Source organism: Pongo abelii, chromosome 13 (genome assembly GCF_028885655.2).
Source record: "Pongo abelii isolate AG06213 chromosome 13, NHGRI_mPonAbe1-v2.0_pri, whole genome shotgun sequence".
NCBI classification, from domain to species: Eukaryota; Metazoa; Chordata; class Mammalia; order Primates; family Hominidae; genus Pongo; species Pongo abelii.
Genome location: NC_071998.2, coordinates 20,479,593 through 20,494,283, shown reverse-complemented (window position 1 = coordinate 20,494,283; position 14,691 = coordinate 20,479,593). Strand labels below are relative to the sequence as shown.

The window sequence follows — 14,691 nt, the reverse complement described above, 5'->3', positions numbered from 1 at the left end:
CTATCCTTATAGCATGAAATCAACCATAGAAAATTTGTAAACTAATATGTGTGTCTGTGTTCCAATAAAACTTTATAGACACTGCAATTTGAATTTCACATAATTTTCATGTGTTGCAAACTATTCTGTGGTGATTATTATTATTTTAGCCATTAAAAAATGTAAAACCAGCTGGGCACAGTGGTTCACTTCTGTAATCCTAGTGCTTTTGGAGGCCAAGTCAGTCAGGAGGATTGCTTGAGCCCAGGAGTTCGAGACCAGCTCAGCAGCATAGCAAGACCCCCATCTCCTAAAAAACTTAAATTAAAAGATAAGTTATGTCTTATATTTGCACAAACATAAATAGAAATATTTGTGAACATAGACCTTATCAGAGAGCATTTATTATTTGGAGAGTGGATGATCCTTTTTATCATCACAATCCCTGCTGACAGCTACCAGCTAGTTATTGATCACCTACCATTAGCTTCAAACCCATCATGGGCATCCCATGCCACTTAAAACAAATCCCATATTCTTCACCCTGATTTATAAAGCCCTAGGTGATCTGGTCCCTCCCTGTCCTCTAGAACCTCCTGTTTCACTCTTCCTTCACCTACTCCACTTCCAAATTTCCAGGTATTTTTTTCAAATCCTCAAATATGGTAAGTTTGTTCCTACCATAGGACTTTGTACTACTCGTTCCTCATGCCTTACGCCAAGAGTGGTGTTTCCCAGACATCACATACATGGCTTTTCTTGTTATAAGAAAGGACCATCCTAGTTGAGGCTTCCCCCAAAAAGTCAATCTAAGTCATCACTAGTGATTCTCATTCATATAACTATTGTAATTGTTTGCATACTATTTTTTGCTAATATTTTGTATGTTTGTGTATTATTGGCTCTGTTTATCTTCCACCACTAGAGACGTGAGCAATGACTTTTATCTTGCTCACTTCTCAGTTACCTGATCTTAGAACAATGTCTGGCATGTATTAGGCCCTCAATAATTATTTTTTGAACAAATTAATGAAGGAATGCATGCATACACTCATGCCATGGGCCCAGCATTCTGGTAAATCTCACTGATGGAGGCATCCTTCGACTTATATTCTGCTCTACTTGTCCCCTTCCCTTCTTGCATACACAGCCTAGTTTCTTGGAAAAGTGATCTATGTTCTGTTCTTCAGCAGCTTTCTACTTATAATAAATCCATTACAATCCGGCTTGTACCTCTACCCCTCAAAAGAAACTACTCACAATAGTTTCTCCACTTGCCAACAACTTCCTATTTGCTAAGTCCAGTGGATTTCATAGTCTTCATCTTATATAACCCATCAGTAGCTTTTAACGGTTTCTTCCTTGAAACATCCATTCTGCCTTCATATCTATGACATCATCTCTTTTGTTTTTATTTCTCTTAAGCCATGTATGCTTGTGGCTGCAATTTGATGTCACGTCAAATAATATAGCTATCTTTGTGGGTGAAAAATCATTTCTGCTTAATAATTTCATGTCTTCACAGTGTTCTAGCTGAAGAAATTTGTGAACCACTGCAATAAGGGATACACGGCTTACATGCGTACCTGTTAAAACTCTGTTTAGGCTGGGTGTGGTGGCTCATGCCTGCAATCCCAGCATTTGGGGAGGCTGAGGCAGGCGGATCACCTGAAGCAGGAGTTCAAGACCAGCCTGACCAACATGGCAAAACCTCATCTCTACTAAAAATACAAAAATTAGCCAGGCATGCTGGCATGTGCCTGTAATCCCAGCTACTCTGAAGGCTGAGGCAGGAGGACCGCTTGAACCCAGGAGGCCGAGGTTGCAGTGAGCCGAGATCGTGCCACTGTGCTGCAGCCTGAGTGACAGAGCAAGACTCCATCTCAAAAAAAAAAAAAAAACAAACTCTGTTTAATGACTTTTAGCTAGTCTTAATTTATGAACCCCATTTTTAATTGCAGAATATAAAACACTTGTTATTTTTATTATATCCCAATTGATAATACCTGAGGTCGTAAATTCCATTTTGTGTAGCTTTCAGTAGAAAAGATTATTGAGGTTATTGTTTTGCTACAGTTTTTCATTTTAGGGAATAAGAGCTGAAAGTAAAGTTGTTTGAAGTATTTTTTTTTGTTTTGGTTTGGTTTGGTTTGGGTTTGGGTTTGGGTTTTGTTTTTTGTGACAGAGTTTCGCTCTTGTTGCCCAGGCTAGAGTGCAATGGCACGATCTCTGCTCACTGCAACCTCCGCCTCCCAGGTTCAAGCGATTCTCCTGCCTCAGCCTCCCAAGTAGCTGGGATTACAGGCATGCATCACCACGCCCAGCTAATTTTTGTATTTTTAGTAGAAATGAGGTTTCTCTATGTTGGTCAGGCTGATCTCAAACTCCTGACGTCAGGTGATCCACCCACCTCGGCCTCCCGAAGTGCTGGGATTATAGGCATGAGCCACTGTGCCTGACCTGAAGAAGATTTTTATAACCTATTTATTATTTTCCTATATCAAGGAAATAAAACCTTTACAAAACACCTGTTTGCAACATTAAAAACAAAATTAGGGGGCCTGGGCACATTGGCTGTAATCTCAGTACTTTGGGAGGCCAAGGCAAGCAATTCACTTGAGCCCAGGAGTTTGAGACCAGCCTAGGCAACATGGCAAAACCCCATCTCTACTAAAAATACAAAAATTAGCTGGGCGTGGTGGCAAGCACCTGTGGTCCCAGCTACTCAGGAGGCTGAAACCCAAGGACTGCTTGAGCCCAGGAGGTGGAGTTGCGGTGAGCTGAGATTGTGCTGCTGCACTCCAGCCTGAGCGACAGAGCGAGATGCTGTCTCAAAGAAAAAACAAAATTAGGGCTGGCCATGGTGGCTCATGCCTGCAGTCTCAGCACTTTAGGAGGCCAAGGTGAAAGGATCACTTGACCCCAGGAGTTCCAGACCAGTCTGGGCAACATAGTGAGACCCTGTCTCTACCAAAAATTTAAAAAACAATAATATGAAAATTAAAGTAGCCAGGCGTAGTGGTGCACCCCTGTGGTCTCAGCTACCTGGGAGGCTGAACTGGGAGGATCGCTTGAGCCCGGGAGGTCGAGGCTGCAGTGAGCCATGATTGTGCCTCTGAACTCCAGCTTGGGTAACAGGGGAAGACCGTGTCCAAAAAAAAAAAAAAAAATTAGTTGGCAGACTAGCACTGTTTGTTAAAGACTCTCACTAAACAACATAAGAAATAAAGTGATCCGCGTTTAAGCCGATCCTTAACTTTTCTTCCAGTCTCCACAAAACGTGGGGGTGTGCAGGGGTTAGGTTTTTCTCCCCCTGTTTACAGCCACCACCTCCTCAGAGGTCTGTGTCCATCATCTCCTTTCCTCCTCTGGTTTCAACTTCTCCATCTCCATTATCTTTCCCAGATGTTCAAGTCTTTCCCATTCTATAAACAGATTCCACCAGATCCCCTTCCTGGGTACTGCTTCATCTTATTCTGCCCCTTCATGCTTCTCAATATATAACTTCTCTCTCCTACAACTTCCATTCAATTTTTTAAAACATTTTTTATTCTGAAATAATAGGTTAGTGCAAAGGTGATTGAGGTTCTTGCTTATTAAATGGCAGAAACTGCAATTACAGTTACCTTTGCACCAACCTAATATACATACTGAAAAGTATGTAAAATACATATGCAAAAGAATAAATCTGTTATGTAATACACACACAAGTTAACTATTGCCATGTTGAAGTAACAGAAAATTGCAGCTATGCCAATATCCTGTGTGCTGTTTCTCCTCACTGGAAGTAACCTGGCTTTAAAGAAAAAAAAATTCCGGGTTAAGTTCACAGATCCTGGCTTTTATGAGTAATGATTTCTTTGCTCTTTTTGTAGTTTTACCACCTTTGTATGCATTACTTTATTGTTCATCCTGCTGCCTTGTACTCTTTCTAGAATATCTCAAAATTTTCACAGTAAGGTTATCTGTGAGCAGTTGCCACTTCAAATGGATGTTTCTCAGTCCTAATCTCACTAGGCCTCTCTGCTATATTTAACATTGTAGATCAGTTCATCCTTCTTGAAAAAACTCTCTAAAGTCTGTTACTGTATTCTCCTATGTCTCTGCATCCTTTAACCTTCCCTTCTATGTCCATTTCACAGGCTCCTCTGCCCACCCCTTAAACATTGATGTCTTCAGGGTTCCTTCCTCAGCCCACAGCCACTCTTACACTGTCCATGGTGATCCTGTCCACTCTAGTGATTTCAGCCTTCACTCTTATGCTGATTACTTTCAGATCTGCTCTTCAGCTCAGACTCTTCTGTCTCTACATAGAAACTGCCTCCTGGAGATCCTTACGTAGATACTCCATATCCAAGACAGTCTTCATCAACTTTCCCTCTAAACTTGCTCCTCTTTTCTTTTTCTACTTTTTCTGAATCAATCCTTGTTCACCCATGTTCAAAATCTGGAGGCATCCTGATTTTTCCTTTCCCTCATTCCCCACATCTTTTCAATGACCAAGTGATACCAGTTTTCTTTCTTTCTTTTTTTTTTTTTTTTTTTTTGACACGGAGTCTCGCTTTTGCCGCTCAGGCTGGAGTGCATTGGTGCGATCTTGGCTCACTGCAACCTCCGACTCCCAGGTTCAAGCGATTCTCCTGCCTCAGCCTCTGAAGTAGCTGGGACTACAGGCGCACACCACCATGCCCAGCTAATTTTTGTATTTTTATTAGAGACGGGGTTTCACCATGCTGGCCAGGCTGGTCTTGAACTCCTGACCTTGTGATCCGCCCACCTCGGCCTCCCAAAGTGCTGGGATTACAGGTGTGAGCCACCATGCCTGGCCCAAACTACAACTATCCTAACTTCGACACTTAAAACTGGATAAAGCTCATGCTCCTTTACTTGACTTACAAGGCCCTCCATTCTTGTGCCCTGCTTTCTCCAGCCTTGTCTTCCATTTACACCTGGCTATGTATGTCATATTTTGGTAGCATGTATGCTTTTTTAGTTCCATGTCGTTGTTCATTCTGTTCCCTCTGCCTAAGATTCTCCATTTGATTTACACCTAATTTGAGAGTAAATTTAAGTTTTACACCTGCAGGGAAACTTTCTCTGACCCTTCTTTAACCCCATCCGCTGGTGGGGGAGTCCCCCTCACCACTCCATTAATGCCTTGTACATACTACTGTCACTGTATTGACATTGTTTTGTGATTATGTATATGCCTCTCATGTTCTGCTGGCCCATTATGCTGTGTTGGATACCGAACACAATACTTGGCACAATGCCAAATTGAATGAGGAGGGAAGGAGGAGAGGAAGGCACACATTGACATTAAGAGTAAAAGAATTGTTCTTACCATGTTATATACTTTAATATATGGAATCGCCTGAATACAGGTCTCCATACGAAACTCTAAGAAACTTCTAAGGAATCCCTTACCTATATAAAGCTCTTTTGGAAAGAATGAGGTTTTAATTTTCTTCTAATATCAACAAACCCTCACAAATATTCATGTTGCAGACCAAACCTGGACCACCCAAAAAGCCGAAGACCCCTTCAAGACCATCAGCCTTAGCATATTGCTATCACTGCGCGCAAAAAGGCCATTATGGACACGTAAGTTTGAGCGACATTTGGACATGAAGCATTCTGTTGTCAGGGAGTGTTTTCTGAAAGATGAACTCAAAAAGAATGTAACTCTAATTACTTACTTTTTAATAAACATTAAAGTAGGACTTAATATATTTTCAACTGGTTTACCCCTCCCCTCCCTGCTAGAGTAACAAGCTATCAGAGCATATTCCTCTAATTATGTTACATGTACATGAACAGGTTGGGATAAAACTAATATAGTTCATAAAATCAAACAAATATAATAGTCGACAGTATGATAGCAGTTCTCATGAGTTCTTACAAACACAATTGCTTTGACACAGCCATAGCATGATTTTAGATTTTCTTTTTTTTTTGAGACGGAGTCTTGCTGTTTCCCAGGCTGGAGTGCAGTGGTGCAATCTCAGCTCACTGCAACCTCCTTCTCCCGGGTTCAAGCTATTCTTCTGCCTCAGCCTCCCAAGTAGCTGGGAATACAGGCGCCTGCCACCACGCCCAGCTAATTTTTGTGTTGTTAGTAGAGACGGGGTTTTACCATATTGGTCAGGCTGGTCTTGAACTCCTGACCTCGGGTGATCCACCTGCCTTGGCCTCCCAAAGTGCTGGGATTACAGGCGTGAGCTACCACACCTGGCCAATTTTAGATTTCCGTTGTGTTTTTTTGTTTGTTTTTGTTTTTGTTTTTGAGACAGAGTTTTGCTCTTGTTGCCCAAGCTGGAGTGCAATGGCGCGATCTCGGCTCACTGCAACTTCCACCTCCTGGGTTCAAGCAATTCTTCTGCCTCAGCCTCCCGAGTGGCTGGGATTATAGGCGCATGCCACCATGCCCAGCTAATTTTTTGTATTTTTTTTAGTAGAAACGAGGTTCCACCATGTTAGCCAGGCTGGTCTCGAACTGCTGGCCTCAGATGATCCACCCGCCTCGGCCTCCGAAAGTGTTGGGATTACAGGCGTGAGCCACTGTGCCCAGCCCGATTTTAGATTTTCTACATAGTTCTCCAGTTTTCCCTGGTACAATGTTCAGTTAAGTCTACATCACATACATGTAAACCCTGGCATTCAGTGGTGAAAAAACAGATGCTGCATCATTGACTTGCTCACCTACCCCACAAATGCCCAGATTCCCTATCCAGCCAACATATTCCCTAACCCCAGCTGAAAAGGCCAAACTACGTGTGTTCTAGATGCTGAGGTGTCAAAGCAGAAGAAGCTTCTTGCTGAGAGCTGGGCATGAGGCTACTAGGCAGATGCCACATTAAGTATGAAGCAGCAGCAGCTCATTTCAGAGAAAGGATGTAATAAGAATAGGCTCAGAGCCCATACTTCTGGGAATCTTGAGGCAGTGGAGGAAAGGCAGTGGCACAGAAAGTAGAAAATTCTTAAAAAGGAATGTATTATTCCCAGTCTCCAGGTAGGCTTCTAGTAGCCTAGAAACCAAGATAAACTAATATCAAACCAGATCTGGTGTCAGGAGGCAGAAAGCATGCAGTGTTGGGAGTCCTCAGAATGAGAAGTATGAGCAATAGGATGGGGTGAGTGGTATTGCAGGTTACCACTTGAATTCCAACTATGACACATGACTGGTGTAGATCTTGGGAGCTGGAGACCTACATTGTAGGGCAACTGGAGAAGGAAAGTGCTGAACAGAATCCATAAACAGATAAAGTTTATCTTCCATATTGGTGCAGCAGCAACCGTGGGGGTGAGACATAGCTTATGAAAGCCAGGATGAGGCTTTGAGCCTCAGTTGCAGTTTTTGCTCTGCTACTGACTCAACCATGTGACGTAAACAACCCATTTTTTCTCTTTGGTCCCATTTCTTTATCTCCAAAGCAGAGAAGTTGTACAGGAAATCTCTCAGCACCAAGTAGAGAAGACATTTTTTGAGACAGGGTTCAGAGTGCAGTGGGCACTATCTCAGCTCACTGCAGCTTCGACCTCCCAGGCTCAAGTGATCCTCCCACCTCAGCCTCTCGAGTAGCTGGGATTACAGGCACACACCACTGTGTCCAGCTAATTTTGTTTATTTTTTGTAGAGACAAGGTCTCACTATGATGCCCAGGCTGGTCTCAAACTCCTGGCCTCAAGCAATCCTCCCTCCTTGGCCTCCCGAAGTGTTGAGATTACAGAAGTGAGCTACCATGCCCAGCCAAGAAGACTTCTTTTACAGAATTATCATCTCTAGATCTTTTACTGCTCTGTCCATTCCTCGTTACTAAACATTCAGATGTTGTCAACGTCTTTTAGGGAACATATTCACATAAGCTTTCCATTACCACACAAATCACATAGATGTACAATTTTTGCTTGCTTACCTCTGTAAAGCAGAGGGGTATAATTTTAGCATTTATGTTTGTTCAATTAAAGAAAAACAATTATAGTTGGATGCTTACTAGTCACTTCTGTTAAGGCAGATAGGAAATATATTAAAAGCATGTGGAATTTATCCCTAAAATCTAGATTTAGATAATTTTTAATTTACAATAAAGCAAATTTGGCAGCCTCATGACTGCCATAGATGAGGAACTCTAGATTATTTACACTAATGAAGAAGATCATTGGTGTGGCTAATCCAGAATAGTAGATAAATTATATAGCCAACTATCAATTGTCTGTGCTAATGGAGGGGACCAGCGATGTGGATAATCAAAATATAATTTACATTTAGCTTTGGAAAACATTTGTAGTATTATATAGCTCTGTGTAGTCACATCAGTCTAGACCATACAAGACCCAAATAGGGAACTATGCAGGTGGTTAAAGATGTCTGTGAACCCCCTCCCTTTCAATGTCAGAAATCCAGCCTTACAGATACTATTATTGAATGGATTCCTCATGTGAAAGACTAGATCTAAGGTGAATATGACATTGCCCTTCCCTAATTTCACTCACTCTCTAGCTGGGGAAGCAAGGACAACAGCAGTCACTGTACAAAGATTACTCCAGGAGGGTGTGAAACGGGGAGCAGGGGCTGGGAGAGTTAAAGATTCTGCTGAAATGAGTATTAGTTGAGTGTATCAAGACCTCTGTTACCTTTGCATAATCATAATTTGCTCTTTTTTTTTTTTTTTTTGAGACAGAGTTTCGCCCTTGTTGCCTATGCTGGAGTGCAGTGGCACAGTCTTGGCTCACTGCAACCTCCACCTCCTAGGTTCAAGCTATTCCTACTTCAGCCTCCCAAGTAGCTGGGATTATAGGCATGTGCCACCACGCCTGGCTATTTTTTTTTTTTTTTTTTTTTTTTTTTTGTATTTTTAGTAGAGCTGGGGTTTCACCATGTTGGCCAGCTGGTCTCGAACTCCTGACCTCAGGTGATCCACCCGCCTCGGCCTCCCAAAGTGCTGGGATTACAGGCATGAGCCACCATGCCCTGCCAAAAAAAGCGTTTCTTTATGTTACCATGTAAATTTGCCATATAACCTCTAGGACCCTCCCCCCGACAAAAAAAAAAAATCTAAATAATCCAGATAGTCACAACAGATAAATCTAAAGATAGCAGAAGGATGGAAATGATAAAGATTAGAACCGAACTTATTGAAATAGAAAAGTGAACAGCATCAACAAAACCAAAAGCTGATTATTTGAAAACTTTTCAAACAAAAGAGAAACTTCTGGAAAAACTACTAAAAGAAAAAGAAAAGGTACTAATAAACAATGAGTGGAAAGTGAGTAACTTAAGATACTATATAAATGTTTTTAAATTATAAGACTACTTCATAAAGTTAAATCTGAAAATGCAAATAACTCTAAAATATATATATAAATTAACCAAACTGACTCAAGAAGAACAAATCAACTGAACCAATACCATTAAAGAAATTGAATAAAGCCAGGCACTGTGGCTCACGCCTGTCATCTCAACACTTTGGGATGACAAGTTGGAAGGACCCCTTGAGGCTGCCAGTTTGAGACCAGCCTGGGTAACATATGAGACCTTGCCTCTACAAAAAACAAATAAAAATTATGAAGTCTGAAACTTAAAACTTACATCACTGCTCATTGGAATATTCGTCAGTAAGTGTATAAAAACACATGAGAATGGCCGACTTCAACTTGATGACAGTGGTAACTTCTGGAAAGGGAAGGAGATGAGTGCAAAATGGGAAGGACTTACACGGAGGATTTCAGTTATATCAGTAATACTTTATTCTTGGGGGAGAAACAGGCAACTAAGGTAAAATGTTACGGTTTTATATAAGGGTGAATATAGGTTTTTAATTATTTTTTATACTTAATTGTGTGTTTAGAATGATTTATAATTTTTTAACTGTACAAATTAAGTACATAAATGTTTGGCTACTAGCTTGGCTAGTTCAGACTTGGCTTAATTTTATGTGGATTTTTCACCTACTCTTTAAAATATATTCTAATTGTTTTTCATTACTTAGCTAAGAAACAACATTTTAAAGTAACTTTTAGGCAAGATGGCAGAGGCAGAAAGGGGAAAGTTCCAAAAGAAAAGATTTCAATCATGCTGAATGGATCTGTGTCACAGATCATGATAAACAAAAGCCTGCTATGTGGTGAGTGGTTCAGGCCAAAGGCTGTGGATTTGGGAAATACTAGCTGTGTAGAGGCCAGAGTCATGCAAGTAGGAAGCTGTCCTGGGAAAATGAGTAAGAGTAGGGATTTCAACTTGGGTGGGGGAAGCAAGAAACTTCTTTTGGGGTGTCTCACAATTACCTAGGAACAATTTTAAACTAGGCATAACCTACCACCAACCTACCCCCCACCGTTAAGAATCACTACCCCTATAAGCAGTGAATGTTGAGTTAAAATAAGCTTGCAAACCATTTGTATCTAGAAAAAAAGAGCAAAGGACTTAGAACTTATATCCACATTTTGGGGATAGGAAGAAGAGATGGAAAAGAACTTGATAGAAGGCTGTTGGAAGTGATGGACAAGCAAAGGAGTAATACTAACATGAGGCCGAATAACAAACCCACTAACAGAGCGGCAAGGCTGCTACCTCAGACTGTAAAAGGAGTTAGGCAGAAAAGGCTGAAAAAATACGAAGGGTTTCATAGGTAAAGAAGTAAGGGAAGAAAACTCAAGCTTGAAAGAATATCATAACGCAGTGGGGTTTAGGGCTGGGTGACCCTCCCAACACCCCAGCAAGGACCATATCCTACAGCCACCACATAAGGTACCAGTGATATGGGGCTCATTTCTAATTAACATGCTCCAGAATCTTGCAAAAAGGTTTTTGAACAGTGTGACCATGTGACATCATAATTTTAAATGCAATTTGTAGGAATGTCCAGAAAGAGAAGTGTATGACCCGTCTCCAGTATCTCCATTCATCTGCTACTATGATGACAAATATGAAATTCAGGAGAGAGAAAAGAGACTAAAACAAAAAATAAAAGGTATGTTGCTAGACTTCTTGTTAGATCACGTTTGCAGTAGTTTCTAAATTTCTTTGTTTGTACTGTCTTTGCCTGCTTTGGGGGTCATTGGTTAGCATAGAAAGTATTTTTAATAATTACCAAAGAAACTGGAACTTTCATGATCTCCAGAAACCAAGCACCCACTTCAGAAATAATCCCATGTTGCAATCTCCTCACAGTAAACATTTTTTTACAGTGATCATTTTAGGAAATGTCCAGAAAATATTGCTATCCATCTATGTAGGCAGAGTTTTTAAAGGCTCTTTTGAGATTTTTCTGTTTGACAGGTAGTTATTTTTTTTCCATTTGTATTTCTCCAGTTTTTTTTTTATGGAAAGAAAGGCTTTCCTGCTAAGTTATTCCTGGAGCTTCCCTGAAGAAGTCATTTGTTATAGGCCACCGCTGCAAGCAGAGCTCCAAGTTCACAACCACCTCTATGGTTTCTGTACTTACTGTTGCAAACATTGTTCTTTATCACCAAATTAATATCTTATCATTTAAGTTTTCTCTACCTCTGTTTTTTCTTGTTATTCACTTCAAGGTGGTTTTCCAAGTTATCTTTCTTGCTTTAAAAATGAAACAGTTCTGTATTTTTTTAGTTTGTTCTATACCTTATTTTCTGACTCTTTTGGCCTTTTTCTCTTCTGGATTCTTAGTTCAGGACCTTTCCAAAATGAAGGTACTAATTCTGAGGAAAATAGAGTTATTACTCTCCCAGCTCCTGCATATTTTACACATTTAATATAAAATGTATGTCATCTACAGCTATCCCTGGATATTGGTTCCAGGAGCCTCCTCATTTACCAAAATCTGCACATACTTATGTCCCATAGTTGACTCTGCAGAACCTGAGTATAGGAAAAAGTAGCCGTTCATATACACAAGTTTCTAATCTGTGGAATGGTGTATTTTCAATCCTCATTTGGTTGAAAAAATCCACATTTAAGTGGACCCATGTAGTTAAAACTCATTGTGCAAGGGTCAGCTGTATGGAGAAGTTATAGTAGTTGTAGATTATGATTAGGCAACCAAATTAGAGATTAAAAAGAATTGCATGACAGTGTCATCTCTAGATTAAAGGATTATATGTGCTTTCTGTTTTTTATGTTCTTTATACTTATCTGTTTTTTCCAAGTTTTCTATAATGAGCAGTTATAACTTTTATAATTAGAAAAACCATTTTGGTTTTTTTTTTTAGCTAGTTGTATCGACATCTGTAGCATAAATCCACTTTGAGGTGTTCACTATGATCCCTTGAAATTTTTATAATAAAAGTCTGTGCTTAAAGTTTTTATTGGCCACTTTTTTAATCTTTAAAGATTCTATTGACTGCTAGTTTTCATCTCTCACTGTAACCTCATCTCCCACCTACCTGTATCAGAATCACTATCAGAGATTCGTATTAAGTGTATCAAGCTCTGACAAAACATAACATCAGTTTTATCACTAAAACCTCTAAGATACCTGCACACATATGCACTCACACACACTCCTCAAAGCCAGTGATCTCTACCCTGGAGGAATAATCTCTTGGGCAGTTTGGCATCCACCTAAAAGTACTGTGGCCAGGCCTTATCTTTAGAGGGTAGTTGAAATGTCATATGAGACCATCAAAAGGCCATTTTATAAATCTTGCTTTGCCTTATTTTCAAAGGCTGACTCTTCATCATTGGGGAAACTTGTATTGGTCAGACATGACTTTTCTTCACAAAGCTAAGATGATTACTGTTCTTACTGGTCCTCATCTCCATTGCTTAACCTTGTTAAACTGTTGAAAAGGATAATTAACTATCATTGGATTTCTGAATGTGTTTCATTTTTAGCAATCAGAAACTTAGAGCTACAACTATTTAATTTTTAGTGAGTGATGTCATATTGTTAACATGTTTAAATGTCTAGCTTCCCTGTCTGTTAAGTTATTTACACTTAGGAAAGCTCAGCATGGACTGTTTAGCTGCTGAATATGCAAAAATACTTTTATATTTTTCAGTACTCAAGAAAAATGGGGTTATCCCAGAGCCATCCAAGCTACCTTATATAAAAGCAGCAAATGAGAACCCCCACCATGATATAAGGAAGGGCCGTACCTCGTGGAAAAGCAACAGGTGGCCTCAAGAAAATAAAGAAACACAAAAAGAAATGAAGAACAAGAATAGAAACTGGGAGAAGCACAGGAAGGCTGACAGACATCGTGAAGTGGATGAGGATTTTCCCAGGGGCCCCAAAACCTACTCTTCTCCTGGCAGTTTTAAAACCCAGAAGCCTTCTAAGCCCTTTCACCGTTCATCACATTACCACACGTCAAGAGAAGACAAGTCTCCCAAGGAGGGCAAGAGGGGCAAGCAGAAGAAAAAGGAGAGGTGCTTGGAAGATGATGACAATGATAACTTATTTCTTATTAAGCAGAGAAAAAAAAAGTCTTAAGCCGTCAGGCAGCCTCTGATGTGGCTTTTCATTGTTCATTTGGCCTTTGTGTCTATAACCTTCTGGCATTGTGTTTATTATCTATGATTAAATAAAGTGAGTTTTTTGTTTTGTTTTTTTAATTTCAGCCATTCCTAGAGTTACTGAATATCCATGGAGATCTCAATTCTCTATGTCCAACAGGATATTAGGTAAGAAAGTACAAAGATAAACCTGGACTTCTCCTATTCCAATATGTCATCTTTACTCAGAATCCTAGGGATAGGTAGAAGAATTCATCTTTTCAAGAAAGCTTTTTAAAAATACTTTGGAAAAAAAAACTGCATCAAAGGTAATTCATCCTCAACATGAGTATGAAATTAAATCCTTGCAGGAAGAGAAATTAACACTAAGAAAAAGTCATCAATATTTTTCAACTTTTTTTTTTTTTTTTTTTTTTTTTACTTTGGAAAGGACAATAACTATAAACCTATATCCAGATTTTCTTGCTGCTGAAGCTGTTGTCAGAATCTTCCTTTGGACAAAACATCACTAGCTGACTGTAAAAACAAAAGTGTCATCATTGAAGCCCTGAAGAGGCAGGGAATTGAGCTTCAGCAAAATACAGGAAAAGAACTATCCAGTATAAATGTCAGAAGACAGATTTCCTAAACAAGTAAAAGAGACATCAAAAATTTTAACATAATCACAATGAAATCATTTTTTACCACTTTTACAGCAGTTTTTCAAGCGGACTGTCACTCAGATCTGCAGAGATGAATATTACTCAAAAAATTGTTTTGTTCTCTTGCATTTTTTTCAACTACCGCAAAGCTCTACAGATTTTTTTGTACTTGTGGATCTTTTGTACTTCTCATAGCCTAATGTCAGACTAAGAAAAATAAAATATCTGAAAGAGAGTAAATACATGTGTTTATTATGTAAAAAGACAATGAGAGTTTGAGTGACAGAGCATAGTTATGTTTAGTTTGTTTGTTTGTTTGTTTGTTGTAGAGACAAGGTCTCACTGTGTTGTCCAGGCTGGTCTCAAACTCCTGAGCTCAAGTGATCCTCTTTCCTTGGCCTCCCAAAGTGCTGGGATTACAGGCGTGAGCCATCACTCCCGGCCTTGGCATAGTTGTGTTGGGCAGCTGGATAAAGTTATAAAATCCTTATAGACTGGAATCAAAAATGCCATTTTTGCCCAAGTGCAAGCTCTCTGCCAGAATAAAATGGTATGAAATCAATTAAATAGGACAATTTTATAATGTCAGGTTCTTAAATTTGTATTTTACTCTTTGGGAAGTATGCAGATTCC

The 14,691-nt window shown here is 39.8% G+C and overlaps 1 protein-coding gene across 7 annotated transcripts in view; it reads left to right on the top strand.

The window, feature by feature from the left end:
• ZCCHC7 (zinc finger CCHC-type containing 7) overlaps nt 1–14,298 on the top strand; it is a 239,722-nt gene extending 225,424 nt beyond the window's left edge. For 6 of the 7 annotated variants that reach the window (XM_054519693.2, XM_054519697.2, XM_024252073.3 and 3 more), the window contains 3 exons: nt 5,488–5,583; nt 10,835–10,949; nt 12,961–14,298. In XM_054519693.2, coding sequence (XP_054375668.1) covers nt 5,488–5,583; nt 10,835–10,949; nt 12,961–13,394 — 645 coding nt within the window. In that variant the 3' untranslated portion in view covers nt 13,395–14,298. The remainder of the gene's footprint in view (nt 1–5,487; nt 5,584–10,834; nt 10,950–12,960) is intronic. The other variant, XM_063714144.1, reaches the window with a different exon arrangement.
• Nucleotides 14,299–14,691: the final 393 nt, after the last annotated feature.